General features: G+C 37.9%; 1 protein-coding gene across 1 annotated transcript; it reads left to right on the top strand.

Annotated features, from left to right (window-relative positions):
* The first annotated feature begins 248 nt into the window (after positions 1 to 248).
* On the top strand, positions 249 to 17,656 carry NMBR (neuromedin B receptor). The gene is made up of 3 exons (XM_005859068.2): positions 249 to 1,130; positions 16,127 to 16,475; positions 17,060 to 17,656. The coding sequence occupies exons 1-3, from the start codon at positions 709 to 711 to the stop codon at positions 17,459 to 17,461; spliced, it is 1,173 nt and encodes a 390-aa protein (XP_005859130.1). The 5' UTR covers positions 249 to 708; the 3' UTR covers positions 17,462 to 17,656.
* The last annotated feature ends 10,239 nt before the right edge of the window (positions 17,657 to 27,895 follow it).

The raw sequence follows: 27,895 nt of genomic DNA, 5'->3' as shown, positions 1-27,895 counted from the left end.
AGAATGAGGTCACATATGTAATACCTTAATCAATAAAGAAATTAAAGATTTAAAAAAAAAGAAAAAGTGGGGAGAGAATTCCATTCATTTACTTCATCCTTTGTCACTCACTCTCTTCTCTAAATTCATTGTTACAGCATCAGACACTTGCCAGCTTTCCCAAATCCTTAGAGATTCACAAACTTCTGGCTGGGGCTCCTCCTGCTCCGAGGCTGGTATCGATGGATGGGTGTAGGGACACACTGTGAGACAGAGAGCTCCCAGATCCCCTCCAATCCCACACAATACAACAGGAACTGCGAAAACAAGAGCGAAGCCGTGGGATGAGCAGAGTACCAGCTGCCCCACCCTAGTTCCCAGTGATTCAGCCGCGGTTCGCTGGACAGCGGCAGGATGACTTCCTCCCCTCCCACAGACCCCGCAGGCAGGTACTTTTAGTAATCCCAGAGGGACGCATCTCTGTTCACCAAAGAGCCTTTCTCCAGTGGAGACTGAAACAAAGACGCAAATTGCTTTTTTTTTAAATTCGGAGCCAATGTGCCTCTTCTAGAAGCGTAGGAGAGTGTGGACAGATTTCTCACACGCCCGTCCCCTCCGGGACGCGCAGTGTGACGCGTTCCCCACAGGCAGTAAACTTGTCACGGAAATCCACTTTTCAGGGCACCTGCGCGCACGAAGACTCCAGCGCGCGCTCCTGCAAAGAAGACCATGCCCCCCAAGTCTCTCTGCAACCTCTCCCAGCCCGCCGGCCAGAATCAGAGCGGGTTCTTTCCCGGGTTGTTGGACGGGGATTTCCTGTCCGCCTCCCCGGGGACCACCGCGGAGCTGGTGATCCGCTGCGTGATCCCGTCCCTCTACCTGGTCATCATCACGGTGGGCTTGCTGGGCAATATCGTTCTGGTGAAGATCTTCATCACCAACAGCGCCATGAGGAGCGCCCCCAACATCTTCATCTCCAACCTGGTCGCCGGGGACGTGCTGCTGCTGCTCACCTGCGTCCCGGTGGATGCCTCGCGCTACTTCTTTGACGAGTGGATGTTCGGGAAGGTGGGCTGCAAACTGATCCCGGTCATCCAGCTCACCTCCGTGGGGGTGTCCGTGTTCACGCTCACCGCCCTCAGCGCCGACAGGTAAGGGAACAGGTATCCGTGGGGCGGCCTAAAAAGTGGCGGAGGGGGGCGGGGAGTGCACCTGGGGAGGAGAGTGGGGCAGAAAGGAAAGGCTGGGAGGAGGAGAGGGAGAGTGTATATCTGGGAATTAGAGCAAAAGAAGGTAAAGACGACTGAGATGTGAAGTTTGGAAAAAATATGAAAATTATTACTTTTAAAAGAACTAAAATTGCATTAGTTTGAAAGTAGTTTTAAAATTGCATATCCTAGTCTTCCTCTTCCCTTCCACACACTTTGGGAGTTTTTATTCTATTTCATAGAACAGCTATAGAATACATGGGCAATTGTGTAGCTACCTATTGTTTTTTTAACCTTACAAGTTTTTCAGCAACTATGGTTTTAATATGGTTTTATTGGTTTTTAGAGAGAGGGGAACGGAGAGGGATAGAGAGAGAGAAACATCAATCGGCTGCCTCATGCATGCCCCCCACTGGGGACCTAGCTGAAACCCAAACCTGGGCATGTGCCCTGATCAGGAATCAAACCAGTGACCTCTTGGTTCATGGGTCCATGCTCAACTACTGAGCCACACTGGCTGGGCCAATGTAGCTATCTTGTATAGGTTTTCTCTGTGTGCTTAAAACCTTAGATGTGCAGTTTTCTTATTTGGTAGCTTAACAACCTGATTAGTCAGAATGTCTTCCTTAATATTGGGGAAATGCTTCATTTTGACTTTTTTCCAAATAAGGAGAAATATTTACACTTAACAACTAAATTATACTATTTACTTGAAGCACAAACAACTAGAATAGTAACTGTTCTTCTGACAGATGACTTTAACATTTTGTTTGCTTTAATACCTCAAGTCAAATGATATGTTGTTTGTTTGTTTTTTCACGAACAGGCAGGTACCAAATACTTGTATTTTAAAACAGTATTGTAAAAATACATCTTTGGCATCAAATCTGCTTTTCACATATTTTAAGGGTGGGAAGTGTCCACTACTCTACCTTGCAGATCAGCTAGTCCAACTGGACCATTTTCCAGGTAAGGATGTTGAGGCACAAGGAATGTATAGCAATTTCCTGGGCAGAGCTGGGAGGAGAACTCAGGCCTGCTGGACCTGGGTCCAGGGCTGCTGCTGCAGGTTCTCTATAACCATGCTTTGGGGCATTTAAACAGGAGGGATGAGCTGGATGGGAGTGGGGGCAAAAATGGGCATGTCCAAATGTGGAGTGATGTTCAAGTGGGCATCTTTGCATGAAGCTATAGTCCAATTCCCTTGGGGATGGAGTGTTGACTTAAGCTATTTAGATAAACTATTTAACTCTGATGATTAAGGTGGTGTTCATCCTCCTCTTTAATTTACATATTAGGCTACTAGTGAAAAGTAAATGCATCTAAATTTTCTGGTATTTGCAATAATACCCTTACATTACTTTGGTTTTAGGAGTTAATTTTAATTAAAGGAAGAAAATATTCAGTGGCGATTTGAGAGCTATTGTCTTTTTAAACTGAATACTTTTGGTTGGCTTTTTGGTTTGTGTAATATTTTCTCTAGAACCACATTTCTATGAAGATATGTGCCTTTGGATAAATTATCCATCTCATTTTGATTGACATGATTTCTATTATCTTTTTTTTTTTGGAGTTTTCTTTGGATTCCATAATTAAAATGTGACTTTTTATTTTAACTACCATTCTTGAGGGAACCCATTTTAAATAGAAAATTTGAAGAATTAGTAGGTAAGGATTGAGATAAAACTTAACAGTTATTATTGCAATAGTTAAAATTACGATCATTATGCCTTCATTTTTAAAGGTAATATTTGGAACAAGATCCAGGGCTTAAATTTATTTCACACCATTTTTCTCTCTTGTCATGAAGACACGCAGATAAATTGGCCCTGACAAAGGTCAGAGAAAATGCTATTCCTCACACATTTACTGACTTTCAGTTTGTTATGTGAATCGTGTGCTCTGTGAGAAAAGCATGGATCCTTTAATAATAATGATAAAGAAAAGTGAGTTGTCTCTTCTCCTTGATCCAGAAGGTACTCTTCCCTCTCAGTGTGTTTTGGAAATATAAATTGAGGAACTGAAATCACTGGTGGTGAAATCACATGCTACATTCTAAAAGTCACGCAAATGGCTTGGAAATGTTTTGTTTTATGTTGTGTACACTTTTGTTGTTCTTCCAGAACATAGTAATCTAGGTGTTGATTTGTACCTGATCTCCTCATACTTTATCTCTCCAAACATTTTAATTTCTTGTGGATTTGGAAATAAGAATAAGACAAATTGCACACAGCACTGTGCTAAGTGTTTTTGTGTGAGTGTATTATCCTCACAATACCATGAAGTGGGCACTATCATCATTACCATTTTAAAGTAAGGAAAATTAAGGCTTGAAAGTAAGCAACATTTTCCTGATCTCACAGTGAGGCTAGTATTTGAAACCAGTTCAAAGCCTGCAGTCTTCACTATTAAGCACATTACTACATTTCCTCCAGGAATAAGAAATTACTAATTTTTTCCTATTTAATGACAGACTAAAAAATTACATTTAAAACATAGCACCAAGATTAAAAAAAATGCCAAAGCTTATTCATTAGATTCAATAGAATGGGAAAAAAATGTAATAAATGTAACTGCCAAATACAAAAACACACCCTGCATTCAAAATTAAGTAGTAATTGTAGCAATAGGAACACTTAAAAAAAGCTGTTATTAGAGTTTTTAAACAACAAATGCAGTTGTTTGTTAACCCAAACTAAATATTTTATCCTCATGAGATGGCTTAAATAAAGGGAGAAAAAGAAACAGACAGATAATTAGATTTTAGCAAGCATATCCCAATGTGAAGTGGAAAGTTAATTATATGTCATTGATGACAGTATCATCAAATAGCAGAGACTGAAATAAAAAATAAATATTTATGAATCTACCTTGAGGCCTAAATCACCTTGTTTGATGTGGGTGGTATGGATAACACTGTGTGGTAGTTCTGGTTATTAATCTTCGACTTCCCAAATTCTTTTGAGGAGTTTCAGCTGATTCATCCTTAGGAAAGATTGTTGTGTCCACTGGAATGTACCTCAGAGACATTGCATAACCAGAATAGGAGGAAAGGCAGTGCATAACCTGAAATGGTGATAGTGGTGTTACCAGTTTACTTTTAACTTTTATGTTGAAGAATTTTTTGTTAGTATATAAAACACATACTTCTTTTGCTTGCTCGCATTAAATAGCTAATAAAAAGTATTTGCATATTCTGCATTGTGTCATTTCTACCAGTTTTACACACACGCACACACACACACTTTCTCCGCTCTCCCACTGTTGAGACTTGTGTGCTATGATACTAGGTAGGGGGGACCCCATAAGCCACACTTTGCTTATGATTGACGTGACAGAAATCTTCTTCACGGCCTATTACAGTAGCTGTATTCTAAACTCGAGATATCTTTCTTGAACTCTTAAAGACATTTTGGCCTCCAAAATCCCATATTTAAAATGGAAGTAATTTTTAAGAATGAGTTCTCCTTTTTCCTTTATAGCAAAAAAAAAAAAAAATTCCCACAGACTTCTAGTTCTAAAGTATAAACTTCATTATTTTGTGTACTTACAAATGAAAACTAGAAATAAATTTCTTATGCTGTTTTTTAATATAAATGTTAACTAAAATGCATTTATAAATTTAATTCTAAAATTCTATAAGACAATAAAAATGAAATTAATATTAATTTAATCTTTCAGGTTATGTTATTTTTCTGATACTCTATAACCAATGTTGGATTGAATACAAAAATAATGTTGCATCTAATCAGACTAAAGTGCTAATGTATTATTTCAAGCCTTTGTTTGATAGTTAGGATAAACATATTTTTAAAAAAATATATTTTATTGATTTTTCACAGAGAGGAAGAGAGAGGGATAGAGAGTTAGAAACATCCATCAGCTGCCTCCTGCACACCTTCTACTGGGGATGTGCCCTCAACCAAGGTACATGCCCTTGGCCGGAATCGAACCTGGGACCTTTCAGTCTGCAGGCCGACGATCTATCCACTGAGCCAAACCGGTTAGGGCTAGAGGAAATGTTTTATTTATTTATTTATTTATTTATTTTTATTTTTTAATTGTTTTATTGTTTAAAGTATTACAAAGGGTATTACATATGTCTCCTTTTTTCCCCTGCCCTTGACAATCCCCTGGCCTCCCCTACCCAGTTTGACAGTCTGTTCGAGGCAGCTCTGCCTCTGTATAGGATAAACATACTTAATTCCATAACTGAACTCGTGCTCTTAGGTATGAACCCTTGAATCATTAACATTATTTGCATTTATATCAGTGCAAACATGTATTTCCTTTACTACAATTATTTGTCAAAATATTGAAACAGATCAAATGCGGGCCCTCTGTCTAACACTCCGGAGGCCTTGGGGAGCTTTTTTATCAGTCTTTGTCCAGAGGTGAAAGGGAGTGCCATTATCTGTTTGCTGGTTTCTCACCAAAGCTCCTCACAGAAGCTCAGGTGTTGACTGAATAGCTGGCTTTTGTTTTGTTTTTTGGTTCATAGCCTGGGGCAGTATGCTGAGATTGGCTCAGAGTGTGCTTCTAAAGCTCTTTTGAGGAGTTTGGGCTGACCATACATACCTAAAGCAGTAATCCACACTCACCCTACCAATAACCCAAGTTTCCAAAGTGATTGTTATCAGAGAAAAAAGTGCCTCCTCTTCTCCCCTTGCTAGTGGGAGATGGGTTCTTGGAGTACCACTGTAAGAAGCATTTCCAGAGGCCCCATGGGAGAATGAGATATGGTAGAAAGCTTTATTTTCAGGGAATTATACCTCATTTCCCTCAGTCCAGTCATAGAAATGTAGCTCGAGTTTCAGTAAAGCTAACAGCGAAACTGTTGTTTCCTTTCCATATTGGAGCTGGGTCCACACACAATGCAAGGGAGCAGGAGCAAAAGAGCCCCACAAGCTGGGAGTCAAGCGCAACACACAAGGGGCACCAAGAAAGCGGCCTCCTTTGTGTAGGAGTGCATCCCAGATCTCCATGGACTTGCAGTGGCCATGCCCATCTGGCCAATGACCTCTGCTCGCAGGTGTGACTGACAGACCTCAGCTTCCCTAGTCACCCAAACTTTACTGGACAGGCAGCTATCTTTCCTCTATCCAGTCCCCTCCTTTCCCCCAGTGTTTTGCAGGGAACATGCCTTCCCTGTCTCAATGGTGGGAGAGGGTTATTTCCTTTTGCTCTTTTCCTGTTATTAATAACTAGGTAATTACAAGGGTATCATGATAACTTACCTATTTTCAACTTGTTTCAAAAGAATTTAAGGCATCTAATAGATAAAGGTACAAATATAGTACAATGAGTATAAAAAAGGGAGGAAAACCAGGTATAGGGAAATAAAAGTTGAAAAACAGAAAGTGACCCATACTTTCAGGCAATGTGAGTCCTACGGTACATTTGTCTGAGAGCTTTCTAGCTGCCAATTCAAAAGGAAAATTTGTTTTGCATAACAAGTGCCCAGTTGTTGTTTTTACATGACCATAGAAACAGGATGAATTGTAATCTGCACTTAATTTATTAGTTAATTTGAATTTATATGGTTTCTCATTAGATAAAAGCTGTTATTTTTGCCTCCAATAATCAGATATATTTTATTCATTAGTCTCAAATACTTCTAGCTTATTTTCTTTTCCCTTCTAATTCACACATTAAATTAGGTGCTGTATAGTCCTTATAACACTCACACTATTGCTATTGTTTATATATTGCTATCTAGGTTTTAAAGATTATTCATCCACCTTGATCGAAAACCTTTGGGACACACTATATAAATAGAGAGAGAATGCACCAGTCTGGGGCTTATGGCATCAGGGTGCTAGTTCTGACTCTATTATGTACAAATGTTCAAGTTGGAGAAAATGATAAAATGGCACTAAAGACATGCCCACAAATAAGCATTTTATTTATTTGCAAAATAAAAATAATGTCTTCAACTGTAGAACTAAGGGTCCTAAGATGGGACCCTGTTACCTCCTCTCTGAGCATTGAGCAAACAGTGACGCAAAGAGAACAAGGGACACTGATAACTGGTGAGGCAGCCATATGCTCAGCCCAGTGCTCCAGTGCTTGCCACCACATCTCAGACAAGTCTCTCATTTAATAACTTATGCTGGCTCTATTTGTACACTTCTCAGTGGGAAAAATGACCCTCTGAAAGGGCGAGGGCTACGCCTTCCATCTTGCCCCAGGGTAAGGGCTACGCCCTCCATCTTACCTTGGCCATGTGCTTGGCAAGAAGCTTCTTCCCGGAAGTCTAAGCCTCTGCTAGCCACACCCAGGAACAAGACACCGACTTGCTCCTGGCCAATCGGCAGAGCACAGTCCTTTCTCCTCCCCTTACTCCAACCCCCACCTATAAAACCCGTCTCCACACAGAGTTCTCTCTCTCTGCTTCCTGTCGCTGCGTCGACAAGGTGGGGGGAGCCGAGCTAGCTCGAATAAAGACTCTTATGCTTTTACATCGGACTGACTGGCTCCCTGATGTGGGTTCTTGGGGATCCTGAAATCTGGGCATAACACCTCTAAGATGCCCCTCTCAGTCTTTTGCTGGTAGTAATGCATTTGACATCTGTTCTGGCTGAGCCATTAAGTCAGACAGTCAAGTTCAACGTTTTCCTTCTTGTTAGTTGTCACCGGCAGTACAGTTCCTATTGGTGTTTTTCAAAACCCAAAATAACTTACCTTGGCCCTTTCAAATGCAGATTTCTCAGGAGGGATCACCAATTTCCAAGGTCTTGTGTAGGTTGTAGATCATAGTGTATGTAACCAGATTACTTTCAGCTCTTTAGAGAACCTGACCCACATCCCCAATTCACTGACAATCTGGTATTTCCAAAGTTTATTAATTTTCTGTACCAAAGGACCCATGTCTTCATTAGACATCCTTTTATTTTTAATTTATTTTTAATTTTTGTTAATCCTCACCCTGAGAATAATTTTCCACTGATTTTTAGAGAGAGTGGAAGGGAGAGGGAGAGACAGCGAGAAACATTGATGTGAGAGAAACTCACTGATTTGTTGCCTCCTGCACACACCCCAACTAGGGCCAGGGAACCTGCAAACAAGGTACTTACCCTTGACTGGAATCAAAACCAGGACCCTTTAGTCCATGGGCCAACGCTCTATCCACTGAGCCAAACTGGCTAGGGCAACATCCATTTATTTTTTATTGTTTGTTGTTCTTTGTTTCTTTATTATCATTCGTTTCCATATGATCAAGGTTATTTTCATTTTTATGCTCCAAAGTGATGATCCAACTTAATTTTGCTTGCTTCAAACTTAATGAGCTATCTTAACTTATTGTTTTAATTATTGATATAAAATATTAAATGTTATTAGTCCATACCCTACTCCTTATGAACACTACTGATTTATTAAGGCTCTTGGTAGTATCTTCTATTTCCAGTTACTCCTAGGTCTCATGGGGAGGAGAAATAAACACTAAGCCTTCACTTCTCCCTAGCACTTCCCTTGACTCCCTTGAGTTTTAATTTTTTTTCTTATACAGATTTTCATTAAGAATCTTTTAAAACATTCAATGTAGACCTCCTTCTTCACAGTTATTATTTGTGAAATTTTGGAGGAAATATTTAAAAAATTAAAATTTTATTAAATGTGGTTGACTTCAAATTGATTTTTGAAAAAGAACCACATTTTAAGAGAGAATGAAACATTTACCATCTCATTTGGAACCAGATTTAGATTATGAAAGTACAACCTACAAATGATTATAGACATGTATATAGAATCTATGAAAATGCAGTTTTAAGAGATGAATAAAAGAATATGAAACAGTACTTGCTGATACTGTTGAGGCTTAGTTTCTCTACTATAAACATGATCCATTAAGAAAGCATAATTACAGATATAAGTTAAGTCTTTGCAGTTAAAAATACCATTGACTTTATGAAGATAGCAGATGAAATGTCTAAAAATTGGTAGATAAAGCATTTAATGCTTCAGTTGTATTCTCTGTAATATGCTATAGTTGAAAACATCAAATCTATAATCGCAACATGTGAGTGAATTCCGAGTTTTATGCTACTGGCTCTGTAATCATTTAAGCATCATGTAATCCCTTAGTCTTGATAAGCTTTTCTGTAAAATGAGCACACTAATCAGTTTAGCAGCACAGGACTATTTTAGCAAGGGAAATAATGTGAAAGCATTTTTAAGCTGTGGGTTGCTGTGTAACTACTTCCATGTCACCTATGAGTCAAGATGACAAATGACTCACTAATTCAAATCAGTATTTATTCACACATGCAGTTAATTATCAGAAAATAGGCACTGAAGTGGAGAGCAAAATGGTTCTCTTGTACAATTAATGATGATAATCTCTTCAGCATCTATAGCCTTTCCTCAATTCCTTTATAATCATAGACTGGCTAGTTCCAATCATTGCCTTCATCAACATAAGTTGTCATTATCATTCTCTTTCTTATCAAACATTTGTGTCATTTAAGTCACACATTTTAACGAATTAAGAACAAAGTGATTTTCCCCCCTGGTAAAGAACAATTAGAATCGCTGACCCCTCTGTAATGAGAAAGGTATTTCTCATCTTTTCCTAAGTAACATCCACATTATACATTGTTTTTAATATGTTATTTATAATTTTAGCCATTCTATTGTACGAATATGCTTAGATATTTTTAAATGATAAATTTAGTAATTTCGTTCAGAATAAGTATTACTGCTAAAAGTTATCAATACTCTTAAAACATGATATGACACACTGTGAAGGCATCTGATTCGCAAACACTGAACTTCTGCTGGGTTTCTGCTCCTCACAGATGCTGAATGTGTGTACGCATCACAGGGAGCCTGTGGAGAGATGCTCACTGCCACAGTCAGTCTTCCGGAGAGGTGGTTTCTAAACTTGGTTTATAGTGAGAATCACTTGAAAATCTTATAAAATGCAGAATTTCTCCATTTGCAAGCTAGACACTCTGTGCTAATGTTGTAATGTACCCCGTGAATTGCACAAAGGACGCCCCAAGAAGTCAAATTAAGGAATCATTTATTCAAAAGCCGGCGGCTACGAGGGGCATTAGCTCTCCAAATCTCGTAGTCCCGAGTGACTACAGTAGCGAGCTTATAAAGGTAAAAACCACATCCTGCTAGACGTTGGAATGTGGGGGTATCTTGTGAAAGCAGATTGGACAGAAGCAGAATTGAGCAAAGTTAATAATCTCTAAAGGTCATCTCTACAGTCTCAGTTCCTGGAGCCACTGAGTCAACGGGAAGCAATCTTTTGTGGTTCTGGTTCTCAGGCACAGAAGAATAACCTCTGTGATGTGGGCTGGCAACAAAATGGGGTGATTTATGTGAGTTTCCAGGTCTCAATCTGGAAACTGAGGTAACTACCCTATTGTTAAAGCAAGCAAGTGTGTATAGAAGCCAGGATAGCAGGGTTAAAATTTAAACAAGTTTTTACCTGGGATGAATGTTACTATGCTTCATTGCTTCACTAGTAAGTCTGGGAGGAAATGTAATAATACTCTATTTTCAGTGCTCTCGGTGGTTCGGGAGATTGATCCAGCTTGGGCATCAGTAGACTAGACTGTTCCTATTTCTCACTTCTATACTCACAGCAACCTAATAGCCAGCAACTACCACCCCACTCTACCAAAGCTGCTCTTAATAAAATCATCTCCTTGTTGCCCTGTTTCTACATAAGTTCAGTAACGATTCATTGAGAATCTACTATGGGTCAGGCATTGTGTTACACATTACAGATAACAGCAGAGAGCAGGACACAGGCTCTGGTTTCAAGAAGATTTTTGTCTACTTTTAGAGTATTTGACACAGAGGCCTACACTGCTTTTTGAAAGTCGTTTTAAAATATATATATTTTTATTTATTTCAGAGAGGAAGGGAGAGGGAGAGAGATAAAAAACATCAATGAGAAGAAAGAATCATTGATCAGCTGCCTCCTGCATGCCCTGCCACAGGGGATCGAGCCCACAATCCGGGCATGAGCCCTGACTGGGAATCTAACGGTGACCTCTTGGTTCATAGGTCAGCACTCAATCACTAAGCCATGCTGGCTGGGCCTTTTTGAAATTCTTTCTTTTGCTTCCATGAAATCCTCTACTTGTCAGATAGTTCACCTTGGACTTTGTTGGTTTCTGATAAATAAGTTTGGTATAAAAAAAGAAACTATGGGTGGTATAACTAGAAAGCTTTGCAGACATTTATAGATGGAGATTTTTAGATATCTTGATAACTTTATTAGTATATGAGCTAAAATTATCTAATTTTCATTATATATTGTGTAATATCATTTAATTTAATTACCTCTTTAGATTCAATTAAGACTGTATACAAATATAATAAGCAATTTTCAAAACAGGCATCAATAAAGAAGCATATATATTTACTGATATTTAATATGTGAATGATGATTATGTCATCTTTATATGAATTTTGATTGATTAGTTTCCAGTTTTCAGTTAAAGATGTCTTTCTAAGACTATCTGCATGAAAAAACACACGCACTTTTTATGCATACTATTATGCTATTAAATTCAATGAGAGAGAATACTAAGGGACTATTTCATTCTTACATTTTCATAAATATTTAAAGGAAGTGTGATTAAATATGTTCTTAATTTGCACTATGTGTTTTTACTTTAAAAAATGCACATAAAGTATTGGTTAGTGCATAACATTATTTGACAGTTATAAGCTCTGGTTTAGTAGTAATAATGACCCTTCAGTAATCTATGTTTTCAACTATAATTTCTGGCTTTATAAAATTTGGAATATTCTTTTTTGTTGTTGTTAATCCTCACCTGAGGTATTTTTTCCATTGATTTTTTTTTTTTTTTAGAGAGAGAATGGCGGGGGCAGGGGGGAGTGACACAGAGAGAAAAACATCAAAAACATAAATGTGAGAGAGACACCATGACTGGTTGCCTCTCAAAAACAACCTGATGGGCCCTTGACCAGAATTATACCTGGGAAACTTCAGTCCACAGGTTGACACTCTAACCACTGAGCAAACCAGCGAGGGCAATACCCTTTTTGATCAAATGTGTATCATTTAGTAGAAGATCCATGGGATCTATTTTCCCTTTCCTGCAGGAGGTGGCTAAGAATCATCCTATTGAAAACGTGTGTCCTGACTCCCACTAGGTACTCCTTCTCCACCAAAAACTCTGGATGTGTTGCTAGCTTTACCATGACAATCTTATCAGGAAGGGAGAGTCAATACTTTTATTCCTATTTGAATTTTTCCCATCATCCTAATGATTGTAGTGCTTCTGCAAATGTGCTTTGCTATGGGGTAGAGGTGAGAGTAGGGAAGTGACCTTTTCCTCCCTTTTAAAATCATGAAAGCCCTACCTGTTTTGGCTCAATGGATAGAGCGTTGGCCTGCGGACAGAAGGGCCCTGGGTTCAATTCTGGTCAAGGACACAGTTGCAGACTCCTCTCTTTTAAAATCATATGTTTCTATCACATCTATGTTTCCTCTCTCTTCCACTCTCCCTAAAAATCAATGGAAAAATATCCTAGGGTGAGGGGTGAGGATTAACAACAACAAAAAAAAAAACCATAAAGGAAAATTCAGAATATTCTTTGTTCTTTCAAAAGAAAGTCTAGTTAACTGGTCTATTTGTAGTGATCAACAGCACCCCCCTCCTGCCCCATATTTCTGTCTTTCCCTATTGTTCCACGTACAAAAGAATTTTAATAAGCCTTTTCTTACTTTGATCTTAAATATGAATTGTCAGGCAATAAATATTTAACTTTTGAGGAATGGTTCTAGAATAAAGAAACTAAATAACAACAAAACAAATTTGAAACTATTCTAGAAGGAAAAGAAAATGAAACATTTTCTATATTATTTCCATAGCCATATAATAACTGGAAAACTAGAAAGAACTTCTAGAATTTGGGCTATAAGGGGTCAATGGGAGAAAAAAAAGGAGACATATGCAATACTTTCAACAATAAAAATTAAAAAAATTAAAAATATAATAAACAATCTAGAAGAAAGGAAGTAAGCTAAAGCTAATAATACAGCTTAGAAAATAAAACCCCAAAGAAGATAGATATGAGTTTGATAAAGTAAAAAATTAAGAAAGAAGAATAATTGAGATTCAATCACTGGGACTCCAGGAAGTTGATGAAATGGCATTTAGAAAAGGATTAAATTCAGGTTAATGGAAAATCATACAAATGAAAAAAACTATTAAGTAGCAACTCTAGGAAAATCAGACATGCATATAAGAAAGAGAATGTCATAATATACTACTTACCTAGGCAGTGAGTGATATTTGTTTAGTCATAATAGTCTACTGACCATTTTACTAGTATAAACAATATAACTTACTAAATCAGGAAGCTGGGAATGGGGGAAATAGAGGTTGCAGGGAGAAAATCTTCAATTACACAATGGGATATCAAGAGCTAATATCTATAATATTTGTTCCGGAGACAGTGGCAGAATTATATTTCCTATATACATGGAATGATGTGAAATTTGTTTTTACATAGGAGCCAGGTCTGAGATGTTTGTTACAAGGGACTTCTATTTTTCTTTATAGTACTCTTAGCGCTCTCTGAGTTTAAAAATAAGCAAATAAACCTCTTTGAATGTTATCAATCTGATAAAAAATTTAAAAAGCAGAAAAAAAGCTCATTCTAGTTACTGATTGTAATTAAGTTTCTTAAGAAGAATGTACAAGTAAACAGAATAGTAATCAAGATGCTATGTGTGAAGTCTGGGCAAAATGCATGACTTGTGCTATTTTACTTAATTTGGTGTTGAGGCCCTTTGCTGTTGTTCTACTTTAATTTCTATGCTTCTTATTTCACATGGGAAGATCCTCCAGATCAAAATGCAAATGAGCTTCTTTCTATTGAGGGTCTGGGGATGATACTCTGATTCAAGCCCCAAAGGAGAAAGAGGCTTCCTCAGAGTGGGATTGAGGCTGAGGGCGCTCTTCCTCTCCTGGGGGAAATAGAAAGCATCCTCACAGAACGTGAAGGAGGCCTTAAATGATTGTTATCCAGCTTGAAATATTTTGAATTTTTAGAACATCAGACTAAATCAAATGTAAATAAGGAGAAGGCACAGGGTCATCACATGGTTAATATCTGCTAATTGCCAGGCACTGTAACAAGTACTCTATACATTTTTTTCTAATCATAAAATTTTGAGGGAGATGTTTTTATCCCCACTCCATAGAGGAAAGGAAAAGATCTTAAGTGATTTTCCAGTGGTTATCAGAGATACAATAACACTGCAGATTTGTTTGACCAAAATCACTTTTATCTGTATCTTGTTAACCATGTAGGTATACTCTAACCCAGCCGTGGGCAAACTACGGCCCGCGGGCTGGATCCAGCCCGTTTGAAATGAATAAAGCTAAAAAAAAAAAAAGACCGTATCCTTTTATGTAATGATGTTTACTTTGAATTTATATTAGTTCACACAAACACTCCATCCATGCTTTTGTTCCGGCCCTCCGGTCCAGTTTAAGAACCCATTGTGGCCCTCGAGTCAAAAAGTTTGCCCACCCCTGGACTAGACTCATCTCAAATGTTCAGTAGCTAGCGGCTACTGATTTTCAGCATCCAATTGGTCAGCGCTGATTTAGGTTTGAAATGAATAAAACTAAAAAAAAAAAGACCGTACCCTTTTATGTAATGATGTTTACTTTGAATTTATATTAGTTCACACAAACACTCCATCCATGCTTTTGTTCTGGCCCTCCGGTCCAGTTTAAGAATCCATTGTGGCCCTCGAGTCATAAAGTTTGCCCACCCCTGCCTAACCTAACATATCTTCAAAGACAAATATAAATAATTTGAGGTTTACATACAATTTTGGTTTGTTTGCATTATTATTGCCCTAATGTGCTAAGTTAGCTGCAGAGGGTTTGGATTGCTGAAGCCTTTATGTTCTGGAGTGGACCCTTTACCACTATGATGGTGGCAGGTGGGATGAGAGAGGACTTCATGAGGTCTTCATATTAAATAAACTTGAAATTTAAAGATAGAATATCATTCCATTTCTCTCAGTCGTTATAACTGATGGATGATGGGAAAAAAATCCCCATTTAAATTAGTCTCTAAAATTTACTGATCCTATATAATAAAAGGCTAATATGCAAATTGACTGAACGGTGGTACGACTGGTCACTATGATGTGCACTGACCACCAGGGGGCAGATGCTCAATGCAAGAGCTACCCCGTGGTGGTCAATCCACTCCCACAGGGGGAGCACTGCTCAGCCAGAAGCCAGGCTTTCGGCTGGCAAGCTCAGCAGCGGTGGTGGGAGCCTCTCCCAACTCTGTGGCAGCACTAAGGATGCCTCGGGGGATGTCAGACTGCCAGCTTAGGTGGACATCCCCTGAGGCAGCCGGACATCCCCCGAGGGGTCCCGAACTGCAAGAGGGTGCGGGCTGGGCGGAGGGACCCCCCCCCCCAGTGCACGATGTCGTGCACCGGGCCTCTAGTATCCTTAGAAAATAAGTGGGCGACTCAGGTTTATAAGCTAAAGAAGTGTATCAAGGTAGAATTTAATAAATATTTTGTGGGCATTTTATGGTTACTGCATATTATAGCAATTATAGTAGCAATAGATTTTTCAAAAATAACAGTATTTAATTAAAAGTATTCAATAAATAATGACACTTATTGTGTAGATTTAGAAAAAAACTTGTGAAAGCAGTAAGCAAATTACTGCAATTTGGGAAATAACAGTTTCAGATATTTTTCTCTGTCTTCTTGTCTTCGGTGCTAATAAGCAGTAGAATAAGCAGACAGAGACGCCAGGGATCTCAGTACAAAACAGCTAGGGCATAATGGAGTTTGCCATCTCTCTCTTAGCAGGTAAGATTTCTCTTTCCTCCCTCGCCCCCTCCCTCCTTTTTCACTTCTTTTCTTAAGAGTAATTTGCGGCATGTTGTCTTCCCAGGTACAAAGCCATTGTAAACCCCATGGACATCCAGACGTCAGGGGCGGTGCTGTGGACCTGTGTGAAGGCCGTGGGTATCTGGGTGGTCTCGGTGCTGCTGGCTGTTCCCGAAGCGGTGTTTTCGGAAGTGGTGCGCATTGATAGCTTGGATAACGGCAGCTTCGCAGCGTGCATACCCTACCCTCAGACTGATGAATTACATCCAAAGATTCATTCAGTGCTCATCTTCTTGGTGTATTTCCTCATACCCCTTGCTATTATTAGCGTTTATTATTATCATATTGCAAAGACCTTAATTAAAAGTGCACATAATCTTCCTGGAGAATATAATGAACATACCAAAAAACAGGTAAGCTCGGTGTGTGTGTGTGTGTGTGTGTGTGTGTTGGGGGTGCCCTGGTCAGCTGCAGTACTGCTATTTTGTGTCCAATTTCATGGGTTCTCAATACCAGGAGGTAAGATAACTGAGACAGAGGGCCCTGGGACATGCACTGGCCTGAACTGGAAGAGCATTGGGGGGTCTCTAATATGTGGCCATGTCCCAGCTCTGAAAAGGCCCACTAAGGTCCTGCTATTTAATACAAATAGAAGAGATTTATAATTAAAATGAACAAAATAACTTTAAGCTAGAGGAAAGTATTTTAAAATAAGAGACTTTTTTTTTTAAGATCACAGTTTTCACATAAAGACATAGCCATTTCTTAATATTTTATTATCTAGTCTTGTATAAACCGTAAAATTTAATGAATGGGAACAGTGTAGTGACCACAATAGGCTGTTGAAATCATCCCATTGTTGAGGAAAATAAATAGTTTTGGTATTTTGGGTGTGTTAATGTGTTAATAATAAGTTTACCCCTATTATATCATGAGTTTTGGATGTGGCTGGCTCCCCTTTCATTTTAACCAATGGGCCTTTTCCTTGTACTTGCAGATGGAAACTCGGAAACGCCTGGCTAAAATTGTGCTGGTCTTTGTGGGCTGCTTTGCCTTCTGTTGGTTTCCAAATCACATCCTCTATATGTATAGATCTTTCAACTATAACAAGATTGATCCATCTCTGGGCCACATGATTGTCACTTTAGTAGCCCGGATTCTGAGCTTTTGCAATTCTTGTGTCAATCCATTTGCCCTGTACCTACTCAGTGAAAGCTTTAGGAGGCATTTCAATAGCCAGCTCTGTTGTGGGAGGAAGTCCTATCCAGAGAGATCAACCAGCTACTTAGTCAGCTCTTCTGCAGTGCGTATGACATCTCTGAAAAGCAATGCTAAGAACCCAGTGACCAATTCTGTTTTGCTAAATGGGCACAGCATGAAGCAGAAAATGGCACTGTAATTTTGGCCACGCAGCTTGCTGCCTGGAAATAACTTACTTGTTTTATTTCTATTGAGCAGAGCAAAACTAAACAATTTTCTTTCTTAATATTTCTGAGTGAATTCATTAGACAATTTATCATTGACTTAGAAAAGGCAAGACAAACATAGCTAGCATTTTTCTCTGAAAAGAACTTTAAATTACATAAATATACACTTGAGTGGCCAGATTATTATGACCACCTGACGTTTGTCAGAAAATGAGCTATAATTTCGCACTGAAGTTGCTAGAGGGCCAGATCATTACAAACATCTGAATAGCACAACATACCTAAGTATCATTGCTGATCAAGTTCATCCTATCATGTTGATGGCATATCCCAATGGAGATGGTTTCTTCCAACAAGACAATGCGCCATGCCACGGTGCTCGTATTGTGCAGGAGTGCTTTCAAGAACATGAGGGAGACTTTACCTTGCTTAGGTGGCCCTCACAATCACAAGATCTCAATCCAATTGATCATTTTTGGGATGAAGTTAAAAGAGCCATCAGGCAGCTGGTTCTACAACCATCAAATCTCACAGAACTGGACAGTGCTATTCATCAGGCATGGTGTCAGATTCCTCACATCACCTTTCAACATCTCGTGGAGTCAATGCCAAGAAGAATTGCCACAGTATTGAAGGCAAAAGGTGGCCCAACGAAGTACTGATGGGTTGGTCATAATAATCTGGCCACTCAGTGTATATGTATATACATATTGTTAACATTAAAAGGGATTCAAAAACCAATTCTACATGAATATAAATAATCATTGCTTCAGAATTTAAGCTGTTGGTAGAGCCAATGCTAGTGTTATCTTAAATTTGTTTTATCTTGAAGCAGGAAATAAATTTCTATATTGACTCAATGATTTAATGAGTTTAATATTCAAACGTCTAATATTTGAAATACAAGTCATGTTTTTGGGTGAATTTTATTTATACTTAATGCATGTATATATTTCCTTTGTTTGAATAAGATAATAGGAAATCCAAAGGTGGAGCTTAATCAGAAGCCAATATTTATTGTGATTCTTTGTGTGATAAACCATGATTTCTAGAAATAACCTATCTGTAACTTCTAGGTTTGCAGGCATTTATATTATAAATAGTAAAATAGAGGTCATCTGAATAAGATTTACATTATGAATGTAAAATGCGTATCATATGTTCCAAATGTAAAACTGTGACACAAAAATTGGCATGCCCTTTTTTGAATATATTACTAAATCCCTGAATATTTGGATGATTCTGTATAGCTATGATAAGATTTGTGTAATTCTGGTGAGTTCATCCATCTACTCATCTATTCTTGTAACAGCCACCTGACAAGGCAACTTTACTCTGCATGGCATCATAGCTTTATCTGAATAAATGTCTTAGATCTCTTTTGCCAAAATAAAATTCTAAAGCTAACCCTTCTTAGTATGATCAATAAGTCTAATATTTGAATTAATGTATTTCATACTATTTCTCTTTCTGAATTTGTTGAGTAGAAAGAAAACTTGGCTAGTATACTAAGCCATTTCTTAAACAACACTAACCTACACTATTTAAGATATAAAACTCTCAATTGTATGCAGCAATGGGAAGAATAAACACATACAAATTGCCTATGATAGTTGATAATCATGAGAATGAATATTAATCAAATGTTTTCTGTGTTCTTAGCTTAATCCTAAAGCTTTACATGTACTATCATATAATCCTTAAAAAAACTCCTGAGGTGAAAAAGAGAAGGATCCAATATTGATAGTGTATGAAGTTACACAATTTGGAATGTCTCCATTACAAAACACACACATACACAATGTTGCAAATTTTACAAAAATACTTGATGATATGAACACATTTCCAGGGCTCTGAATTTAAGCTTAATAGACTTCATAGTAAATCCACTTCTGAAATATGTCTTGTTATTATCTTTATTTTTAAAATTAGGAAACTGAAGCTCAGGGATATTACAAAACTTAATGAGGATTACACAGCCATTGAAAGGTAGGATTTAAGACTGGTTACCACACTGTGGTGCCTGCACCCACACTTCCACCACCACTCAGTCGTGGCTTTCTTTTGTCTTGAATAGTTGTTCTCAATCATTGAGAAAGTTGTAGAGCCACTCATCAGAAAGGTGCAAGATATTGCACACAAATTTTGTATTGACTCTGGGTATTATAAATTTTTAAGATTCATCCATTAAAATTTAAAGAACGAAGGCTAATCCTTGGCCAATGCAGAATCTTTTTTCTTGCTGATATTACATTGATGATAGAAATATACATATGAAAGACTACAAGATATATACATTTTGCAAAACCCTTTTAACATCCAACAGGTTAGATACAGTAACCCCACTGCAGCCCCCTGGCCTTTTATACTTGCATGACTTACTTTATTTGAACAGTTTTATTGAGTTATATTTACATTGCATGCATTCATTTTAAGAGTACAAAAGTTTCTACTACATTTATTAAACAGAATAACTATCACCACAATCTAATTTTAGAACATTCCTATTGCTTGAAAACAAGCTTAATGCCATTAGCAGTCACCCCCATTCTGACCCCGAGCCTTAGGCTACCATTAATCTCCCTTGTGTTTTTACAAATTTACTTTTTCTGATTAATTCATAACAGAAAAAATATAATATACTAGAGGCCCAGTGCACAAAATTTGTGCACGGGGGGTGGGGAGTGTCCCTCAGCCCAGCCTGCGCCCTCTTGCAATCCAGGACCCCTCGCGTAGGGTCCCTAGGCCTGTCTGGCAATCAGGGCCTATTGGGGCTTTCCTTCCCCTGGCTGCCAGCAGACAGCCCACCCCTGCCGCTGCCACTGCCTGCCATCTGTGCTGCATTGCCTCCCCTGTCCCCCACCACTGGTCACCTCCCTTTGCAGGTGACAGGTGTGGGGTGCGATCTTTTGGCTGGCCTGGGCTTCCCTCTGCGGGGCGATCACTGGCCAGCCCTGCACACCCACCACAGCATCGCTAGCTGGTGGCCTGGGCCTCCCTCTGTGGGCAATTGATCGCGGGGTCCCCAGATCGATTGCCCTGCAGAGGGAGGCCACCTGCTGCAGTGCCGCCAGCTGGATGGCCTGGGCCTCCCTCTATGGCCACCAGCCAGGTGGCCTGGGCCTCCTTCTTTGGGGTAATCGATCACTGAGACCCCCATCAATCGCCCCGCAGAGGATGGCCTGGGCCTCCCTCTGGGGGGCAATTGTGGGGCAATGGTGCCTCCCCCCAACCAATCGCATCGCACCCGCCTTGGCTGGCCTGGCGCCAGTGCGTGTCATAGCCTGGTTGTCCAGAAGGTCAGTCATTCTGCTGTTCGGCCATTTGGTTGATTTGCATATTACACTTTTATTATTATAGATTTTCTTTTATCATATATATTTCAAGTCACACAAAACTCTATGCCTTACACACACAAACATACTCTCAAACTCATGAGAATGGGTTCATTTTAAAATTGAAATTAAACTTTTGCATTGATTGAATTTTACATATTTAGTTTATATATACATGTTTTACATATTTATTTTTGAACTATTTATTCTGGACATTTAAAGATTTTATTGTTCTTCTTATTAAAGAATAACATAAAAGAAATAACCCCCTAAATTTATTGGTGAAATCAAAATACAGGAGCAAATCAAACTAATCATGCATATTAGTGAGAGTATACAAAAATGTCAAATTCCAAATCTGGTCCAAACATAGAATGAAATGAAATAGACCTTTAAAAAAGTAATCAATTTCCTGATTTATGTAATTCACTCTAATGGTATTTTGAGTCAAGAAAAAGTTAGGAAAAAAACCTTGGCTAATATGGTAATATCTGCCATAATGGAGGGAAATATCACCAAATTATTGTTTTTAATGTAAGAATAGGATTTATCCTTTTATGTCAATTTTCTCTTTAAACCAAGAGTAGTTGAAAAGAACTACAACATGCTAGGATCCTTGGAATGCTTGGACTGGAGAATAAAATGGGTTAACGTTATGTGTTAAATTAGATAGTGCATGTTAAGTATTCATTTGGTGCCTGACACATTAGTAAGTTTCCAGTAAAGGTAGCTTTTATCATCATGTTTTAAAGTTATTTTTCCTAATGTAGCAAAATAGTAATAAAGTTTATTAAGCATTTACTATGTGCCAGATCCTGTGTTATGTCCTTCACAGGAATGTACTTGTCAGCTCACAAGGCAGGCATTATCCTGATTTCCAGTCCATGAATGAGGAAACTGGGGGTAATAAGCAGATAACATGAGGGTGGAAGAGCCTGTTGCTGAACTCTTGTCTATCTGAATTTACATTTATATATCGTTTAATAGAGTCAATACTTGCAGTAATTCATTGGAAGATAGAAATAAGCATGTCAACATTTTCCTTCCTGAGATGCAGAGATTACCTGAAGATAAAGGATAAAAAGAGAATGGTTCTCTGAGTTTACTTTAGGTAATAATAATAAACTAAATTCCAGGCCACCCATGTGAATAACTTTACAACCACAATTTTTGCCCCAAATTTGTTTCCCCATTTTGTGCTTGCTATATAAAAAAGGGGAAGAGAATAATAAAAATTAATGAAACATTTTTGATACCAAGGCAAATATTTAATTTGATTATTGCATGTTAGGATGTGTTTTAAATTTTTATATGATTCCATAGAGCTGTAAAATAGTTAATGGATTTTGAACAAGTATAATTTTTCCATTTACTAATGTTTTATTACTAGTTTCATTGCACACTTAGGAAATATTTCTATTAAGCTTCTGACAAATGAAATGTTTCAAGCATCAGGCTTCTCTTAAAATAGAACAAGCATGTGTTCTATTTTAACTCCAAATAAATTAACCTGTGTGCATATTTTACTCATATTTTTTCAAAACAAGGGGGCAAACTGTGAGTAAATACAGTCAGTTTTGTTGCAGAAAGCAATGTTTTAGTCATTGCAGGATAAAAAGAAGAATGCTAAAGAAAGTCTGGCTTCACTGTATCTTTAATGATTATTGGAGGAAGTGTTAACTATAGACAGTGGTTACAGCATTTTACACCATTTTATTTTCTAAATTATTTTACAAAGTTATTCCAAGAGCTCTATTTCCCATATATTGTATTTGAAGTAGCATACAGAAAAATTTAACCAAGATTTCATTTCTAGGGATTAACTCTCTTCTCTTGGGCAATAAACATAATAATTACTCTGCATAGTAGGAAAAGAATATAAATTTAAACCACTTACGGACTTTAAAAGTATTTTAATGGTACTTAATAGAACTATTTGAAATGGGAAACCTGTAATCTTTTGGTGTATCTTAGCATTGTAGTTAGCCAAATCTGAAAGTGAAATACTTGAACATTCATATTATTTGCATATACTGCAAAAATTTAATTGAGGAATATGAGCCTATGCTTAAAACTTCTAATTTTCTGCTGAATGTTAGAAATGTACCCATTTGCTTTGAGTGTGTGGTATTCAGTTACATTCTTTAAATCAAAATAAGTGCGCAGCAGTATGACCCATCCTCTACCATTTGCACATGTTTGTTTATGTGCATGTATAATAAAGGAAATAAAGAAAAAGAGTATGTAAAGATGGTCCTATTAAAGGGCAAAAGTACAAGAAAAAAAACCTCATTTTAATATGAACCTGTTGTCTCCATTGGACCTGTTTATCCTCCTAAGTTCTAGTATTCAATTGGTAAGGCTTCTTTATGGCAATGGAGGAAGAGTTTGGTTAAATAACTATATGGTGTCTTGCAGATACTTAATACAATCTAATAGGAAATTGAATTTAGTGACACTCCTAATTCATTTTAAAAACGCAAATTTATCCATATAACAAATTGCCAAGAGTAGTGTTATTTCTGCTTATGAGTTGAATCCAGTAAATCTCCTGGAATCAACAAGGACCATATAAGAGTGTACGGTAGATTTCAGGTGTGCATGATCCACCTGCATTAATTTCAGCCTAAGTTATAACAAGCTGTCTAGAGTATTTAAAAATTAGAACTGGTTTCTCCTCTCCAGGCAGTTTTCCAAGAAGCATATTAATGAAGTGTATTACTGTTGGAAAAAAATGATCTGGCCTATATGACTGCATAGGACAGGAAGATATATTTTTTTGGAGAATTTATTATTAGTGAGTGAAATAAAAAAATAGAAAATAAAGATACATGTTCAGACATTTTTAATGCTTCTAGTTTTTTATATTAAACTTAGTTTTAGAATACCATATTGGCTTCTTTTTAATGAATAAAATCAGGGTGGAAAAGTACATATTTGAAGACAAAAATCACAAAGTTCTGGAGTCCAGTTCTACAGTCTGCTTAGAATACTATTTTGGTGCCCAGCAGAGAACTTTCATTTAAATTATCTTGTAATTATATGCTTTTCTTTACTATCATTTCCTAATACCATTCAAAATCTAAGTATTACTATATGTGTAATTTTAGGTTAAGATAATGATATAATCTGTAACTTAAAACTAAAATCCTGCTAAGTACTTGTGAGGATAAACTTCCCGGGTGCAACTGCAGAAGCAAGAGTTAGAAAGGGAATTGGTGTCAGACTGTACACAGTTTGAGAGGCAAGCCACCACTGGATTCTGCGTTGCAAATCAAGGGCAATTGCTGACATTAAGCAAAGGGATGTTTTCATTGGAGTTGTTCCTTCAGGTGATTAATATGAAAGTAGCCTGGATAGTTTGCTGAAGGGGAAAACAGTTAAAGACAAGATAGAGATTATTGCTCAGAGTAGTGCAGATAAAAACTGGGAAGACCTGAACTAGGATCTTGAAAGTGGGAATCAAAAGAAGATGGTGAATGGCAAAAATAATTTCAAGATAAATTGAGCCCATATGGTATTCAATGCAGTATATGGAGTTGTACTAGGTACTTATTCTTTACTGTAATAATTGCCTGTATAGAAGACTTCTGACTGGTACAATTAGCTTTCTTATGGAGGGAACCTGTGAAGTAGAAATTTTCTTGACCTGGAAAGAAAGCAAGGGCACCCAGACCAAGACTCAACTTTCACACAGTGCAGAGAAATCTACTAGCATCACCAATTGCAGGTAAATGTTTGTAGCCTTGTAGGGTAAACTAACCAGATACAATTAGAAATGGATCAGAGTTGGGGATTCATGCTGGGACAGCTCTGATCAAGGGGCCAAAATCAAGGGCTAATTATAGTATTTCAACTCTCCTCATAGGGGTATGATCTGGGGTAAGTGCTTTAAAGTTCCATTTTGGTCTTTTTGAGTCAGTTTTACTTGAGGCAAGTGGTAGTGATATTGTTCAAATAAAATAACAGTTTACTACTATCACTGCACATTATAATGTTCCTTAGTTACCTCAATTAATCTATTATTGATGAACACACTCTAGCTCACATTTGGGACAGCCTACATATAATCTTCCAATTCACAAATGAAAGGTTTCATGGAACCGTTTTTACTTTGTGAGTCTGAAATTCCACAATTGCACTGGATTTAATCACAGGGAAATGTTTTTCTTTTAGGAATGGTAACATCAGTATTGGAATAAATAAATCACTCATTCAAGTAATTATGTGTTGTGCCTAATATTGTAAAGAACAGATATTGCAACAATAAACTATTCTGGTAGAATATATATCTGCCTTATGCATTTAAATTTTAATTTACTGTTATGTCTGAAATAATGAAAATTCAGTGTTGAAATATATATACATTAATTAAACTACTCTTTACTCTCTTTAATCTTTGATTTGGCTGGCGTCTTAACGTTTTGGACTGATGATTACTTGCTACCCACAACCAGTATTTAGTTTCAATGACTGTGTCAACTTTGCATACATTTTAATCAGCTCTTGTACCATGTTAGAGTATAGTTCGATTCTATTAAATAATTTAATTTGCCATTAAATTCACCTCTCAGTGGTGGTGTTTATTAAATATGGTGTCTTGGAGAAAATCCATATTACTAAACGTTCACTGGTGACATGAATTATCTCCCGAAGATGGTGTTGTGATTCGATGCCATAAGTTACTTGGACAGCTCTTACGGTAACTCTGTTTTACTCTGTAACACCTCATAACTCACTGCTGTCAGCTGCAAAGGGTGGGAGGAAGTCCCCAGATCCAAATGCCCTCTCCCATTAGTCCTCCTTGCATTCTTTCCTTGGACAGAAACACTCTGTCATAGTAATCACTGGCAGAATTTCCCTTTGAACCTCAAGGCTTATATCCTTTAAGTTTTTTGAACTAAAACAATTAAATAACCTCTTGAAAGAAGTGGGAAGATTCTGATCCTTTAAATCCTCAGTGTATCCATCTTTCAACTTTCTGGAACAAATATTTGCATGAAGACATCCTCACTTCTTCATGCTCACTTTGGGACAAAGGGCTTATTTGCAACTTGATGAGGTCACTCATGGACTGTCTGAGTGTGTGTCACCTCATTATGCTGTTAGAAATAGCAGGAGAAAATATGGGGGGGGCGGGGGGGGGAGGGAAGGAATCTTATGGTTAAGATGCAGAACTGATACAATTATCTGTCATTTCAGACAAATGCCAGAAGATGGCAGTCCTATTTGTTCAGGACTTTATGAATTTTGCAAGACCCATGGGTCCTCTCTGGTTTCAACATGATCATAGCTCATGAAGAAACCCAGAAATTAGTTTTTGTTACTATAGAAACCAGAGAGAATGATCTTTAAAAAAGAAAGTCTCAAAAAATCAAGTAAAAATAACAGAGTACAATATTAGAGAGAAAAAAAAGAGACAGTGAAAACAAAACACTATTTTTTTACCACCTATAGCAGCATTATGAAACCCTTGGGCCCTTAAAAGTTCTTTTGGAGACTTTTTTTTTCTGTGTGTTTTTTTTAACAGAAATATGTTCAAAGTGGCTTTTGAAATTGTCTATTCCTTTAAAACAAATTAATTTAATCTGTATTGTTGTAAGTGCAATAAATATATGAGTAGGAATCTGAAAGGATTTGTTTCACTACAAGATACAGACGGATACTTTTCATGCTTTTTAGTTGGGTATAATGGCTTTCAATAAAGAAATAATCTAGAACAGTGCTAAATTTAGAAAACAAAATTGTTTTGTTTCTTCCTCCTCAAGAAATTAATAATTCAGATAATTGCTTTCATTGAATTTACTATGTGATCTGCAAGGTGCAATTGATCATTTTTGACTACTCCAATTAGCACATTTAACATTAGGACACTCAAGATCTCTCCTTGTATTTAGGATCTGCTGGGGCTTATGTCTGTTACCTTTAAATTTCACATGGGATCTACTAGCAAGTGAGCATAAGTAATACATATAAAAACTGCACTTTAAGGAAGTACCTTTCTTCTATATCTTTGGAGTAAACAATGACATGATTGTACCATATCAATCATGACAATCCTTACAATCCTCACACGTCACCCAGGGACAGTGACGATTCATGAGGAAGATATGCTCTATAGGATAATCAAGAGCGGTTAGTGCAAACAAGTTGTATAACGATTGTACTCTGAAAGACTCCCAGCCTTTAAAACCCTCCCTTAACCTCACCTGGGAGGTATAACCCTCCCCTAAATGTCTTAGAGCCCTAGTCTATCATGTCCCAAGGACTGGATTGATCCCAGTGTTACACAGTTCAGCATTTTTGCCCCTAACTGGGGGTATTGTGTTGTTGTTGTTGCTTTTTACTATCTTTAAAATATACCTCATAGAGTGCCCCTCATTTATTACTTGGGCTCCTTCCTGTCTCATACCATAACCCTTGTTTAGGTAATCTAATCTTCTTATTTATTAACTAGGAGCCCATCGAGCGATTCGAAATCGCACAGCGCTGCCCAACCTCAAGTCGCTGGTCTGGCCCTGCCTCGCTCTCCCGCCCTTGAAGCAGCCTCGACCGCTGCTGATCAGGCCCTCCCCCAGCACAGGTGTGCAGAGGCCCCTGCCAGGCCACCCCAGACGCTGCGCGCGCAACATCCTCCTGTCCGGTCGACCCGTTAAGGCATCCTGGTTAATTAGCTTATTTATCTATTATATATATAGATACTAAGTCACTTTATTCTGGGGATATAAGAACCCTGATCTTGAATTATAGCGGGGATGTTGCTCACCGCCTGTTATCTGATGGCTGATCCCAGCTACACCCTCTGTGACTCTGCATGTTATTCCAGGACTACCCCCCTTCCACACCTCTCCTCCTACATCTCTTGAGACCCATACTCTACTGCCTTGGTCACCCCTGGTCTCACCTAGACTGTGATCTAGCAACACAAAGAGATTCTTGCCTGTGTTTTATTTTCTGATGGAATCTTATAGTTATACTTGCAACTTAATATGCTCCTAAGTTGTGCTCACAACTTCTATGCAGCACTCTTAGCTCCAGAATTTGGCTTAGTGGTTATAAGTGGAAATACTA

The sequence above is a fragment of the Myotis brandtii genome, unplaced genomic scaffold (assembly GCF_000412655.1).
Source record: "Myotis brandtii unplaced genomic scaffold, ASM41265v1 scaffold123, whole genome shotgun sequence".
NCBI lineage: Eukaryota > Metazoa > Chordata > Mammalia > Chiroptera > Vespertilionidae > Myotis > Myotis brandtii.
The sequence above is the reverse complement of the archived record's forward strand: the minus strand, read 5'-3'. Positions and strand labels throughout refer to the sequence as shown.

Coding starts and splice junctions, on each gene's coding strand:
- NMBR (XM_005859068.2), top strand. CDS start 709: ATGCCCCCCAAGTCTCTCTGCAACCTCTCCCAGCCCGCCGGCCAGAAT. Junction 1,131..16,126: donor ACCGCCCTCAGCGCCGACAG/GTAAGGGAACAG, acceptor TTGTCTTCCCAG/GTACAAAGCCATTGTAAACC. Junction 16,476..17,059: donor ATGAACATACCAAAAAACAG/GTAAGCTCGGTG, acceptor TTGTACTTGCAG/ATGGAAACTCGGAAACGCCT.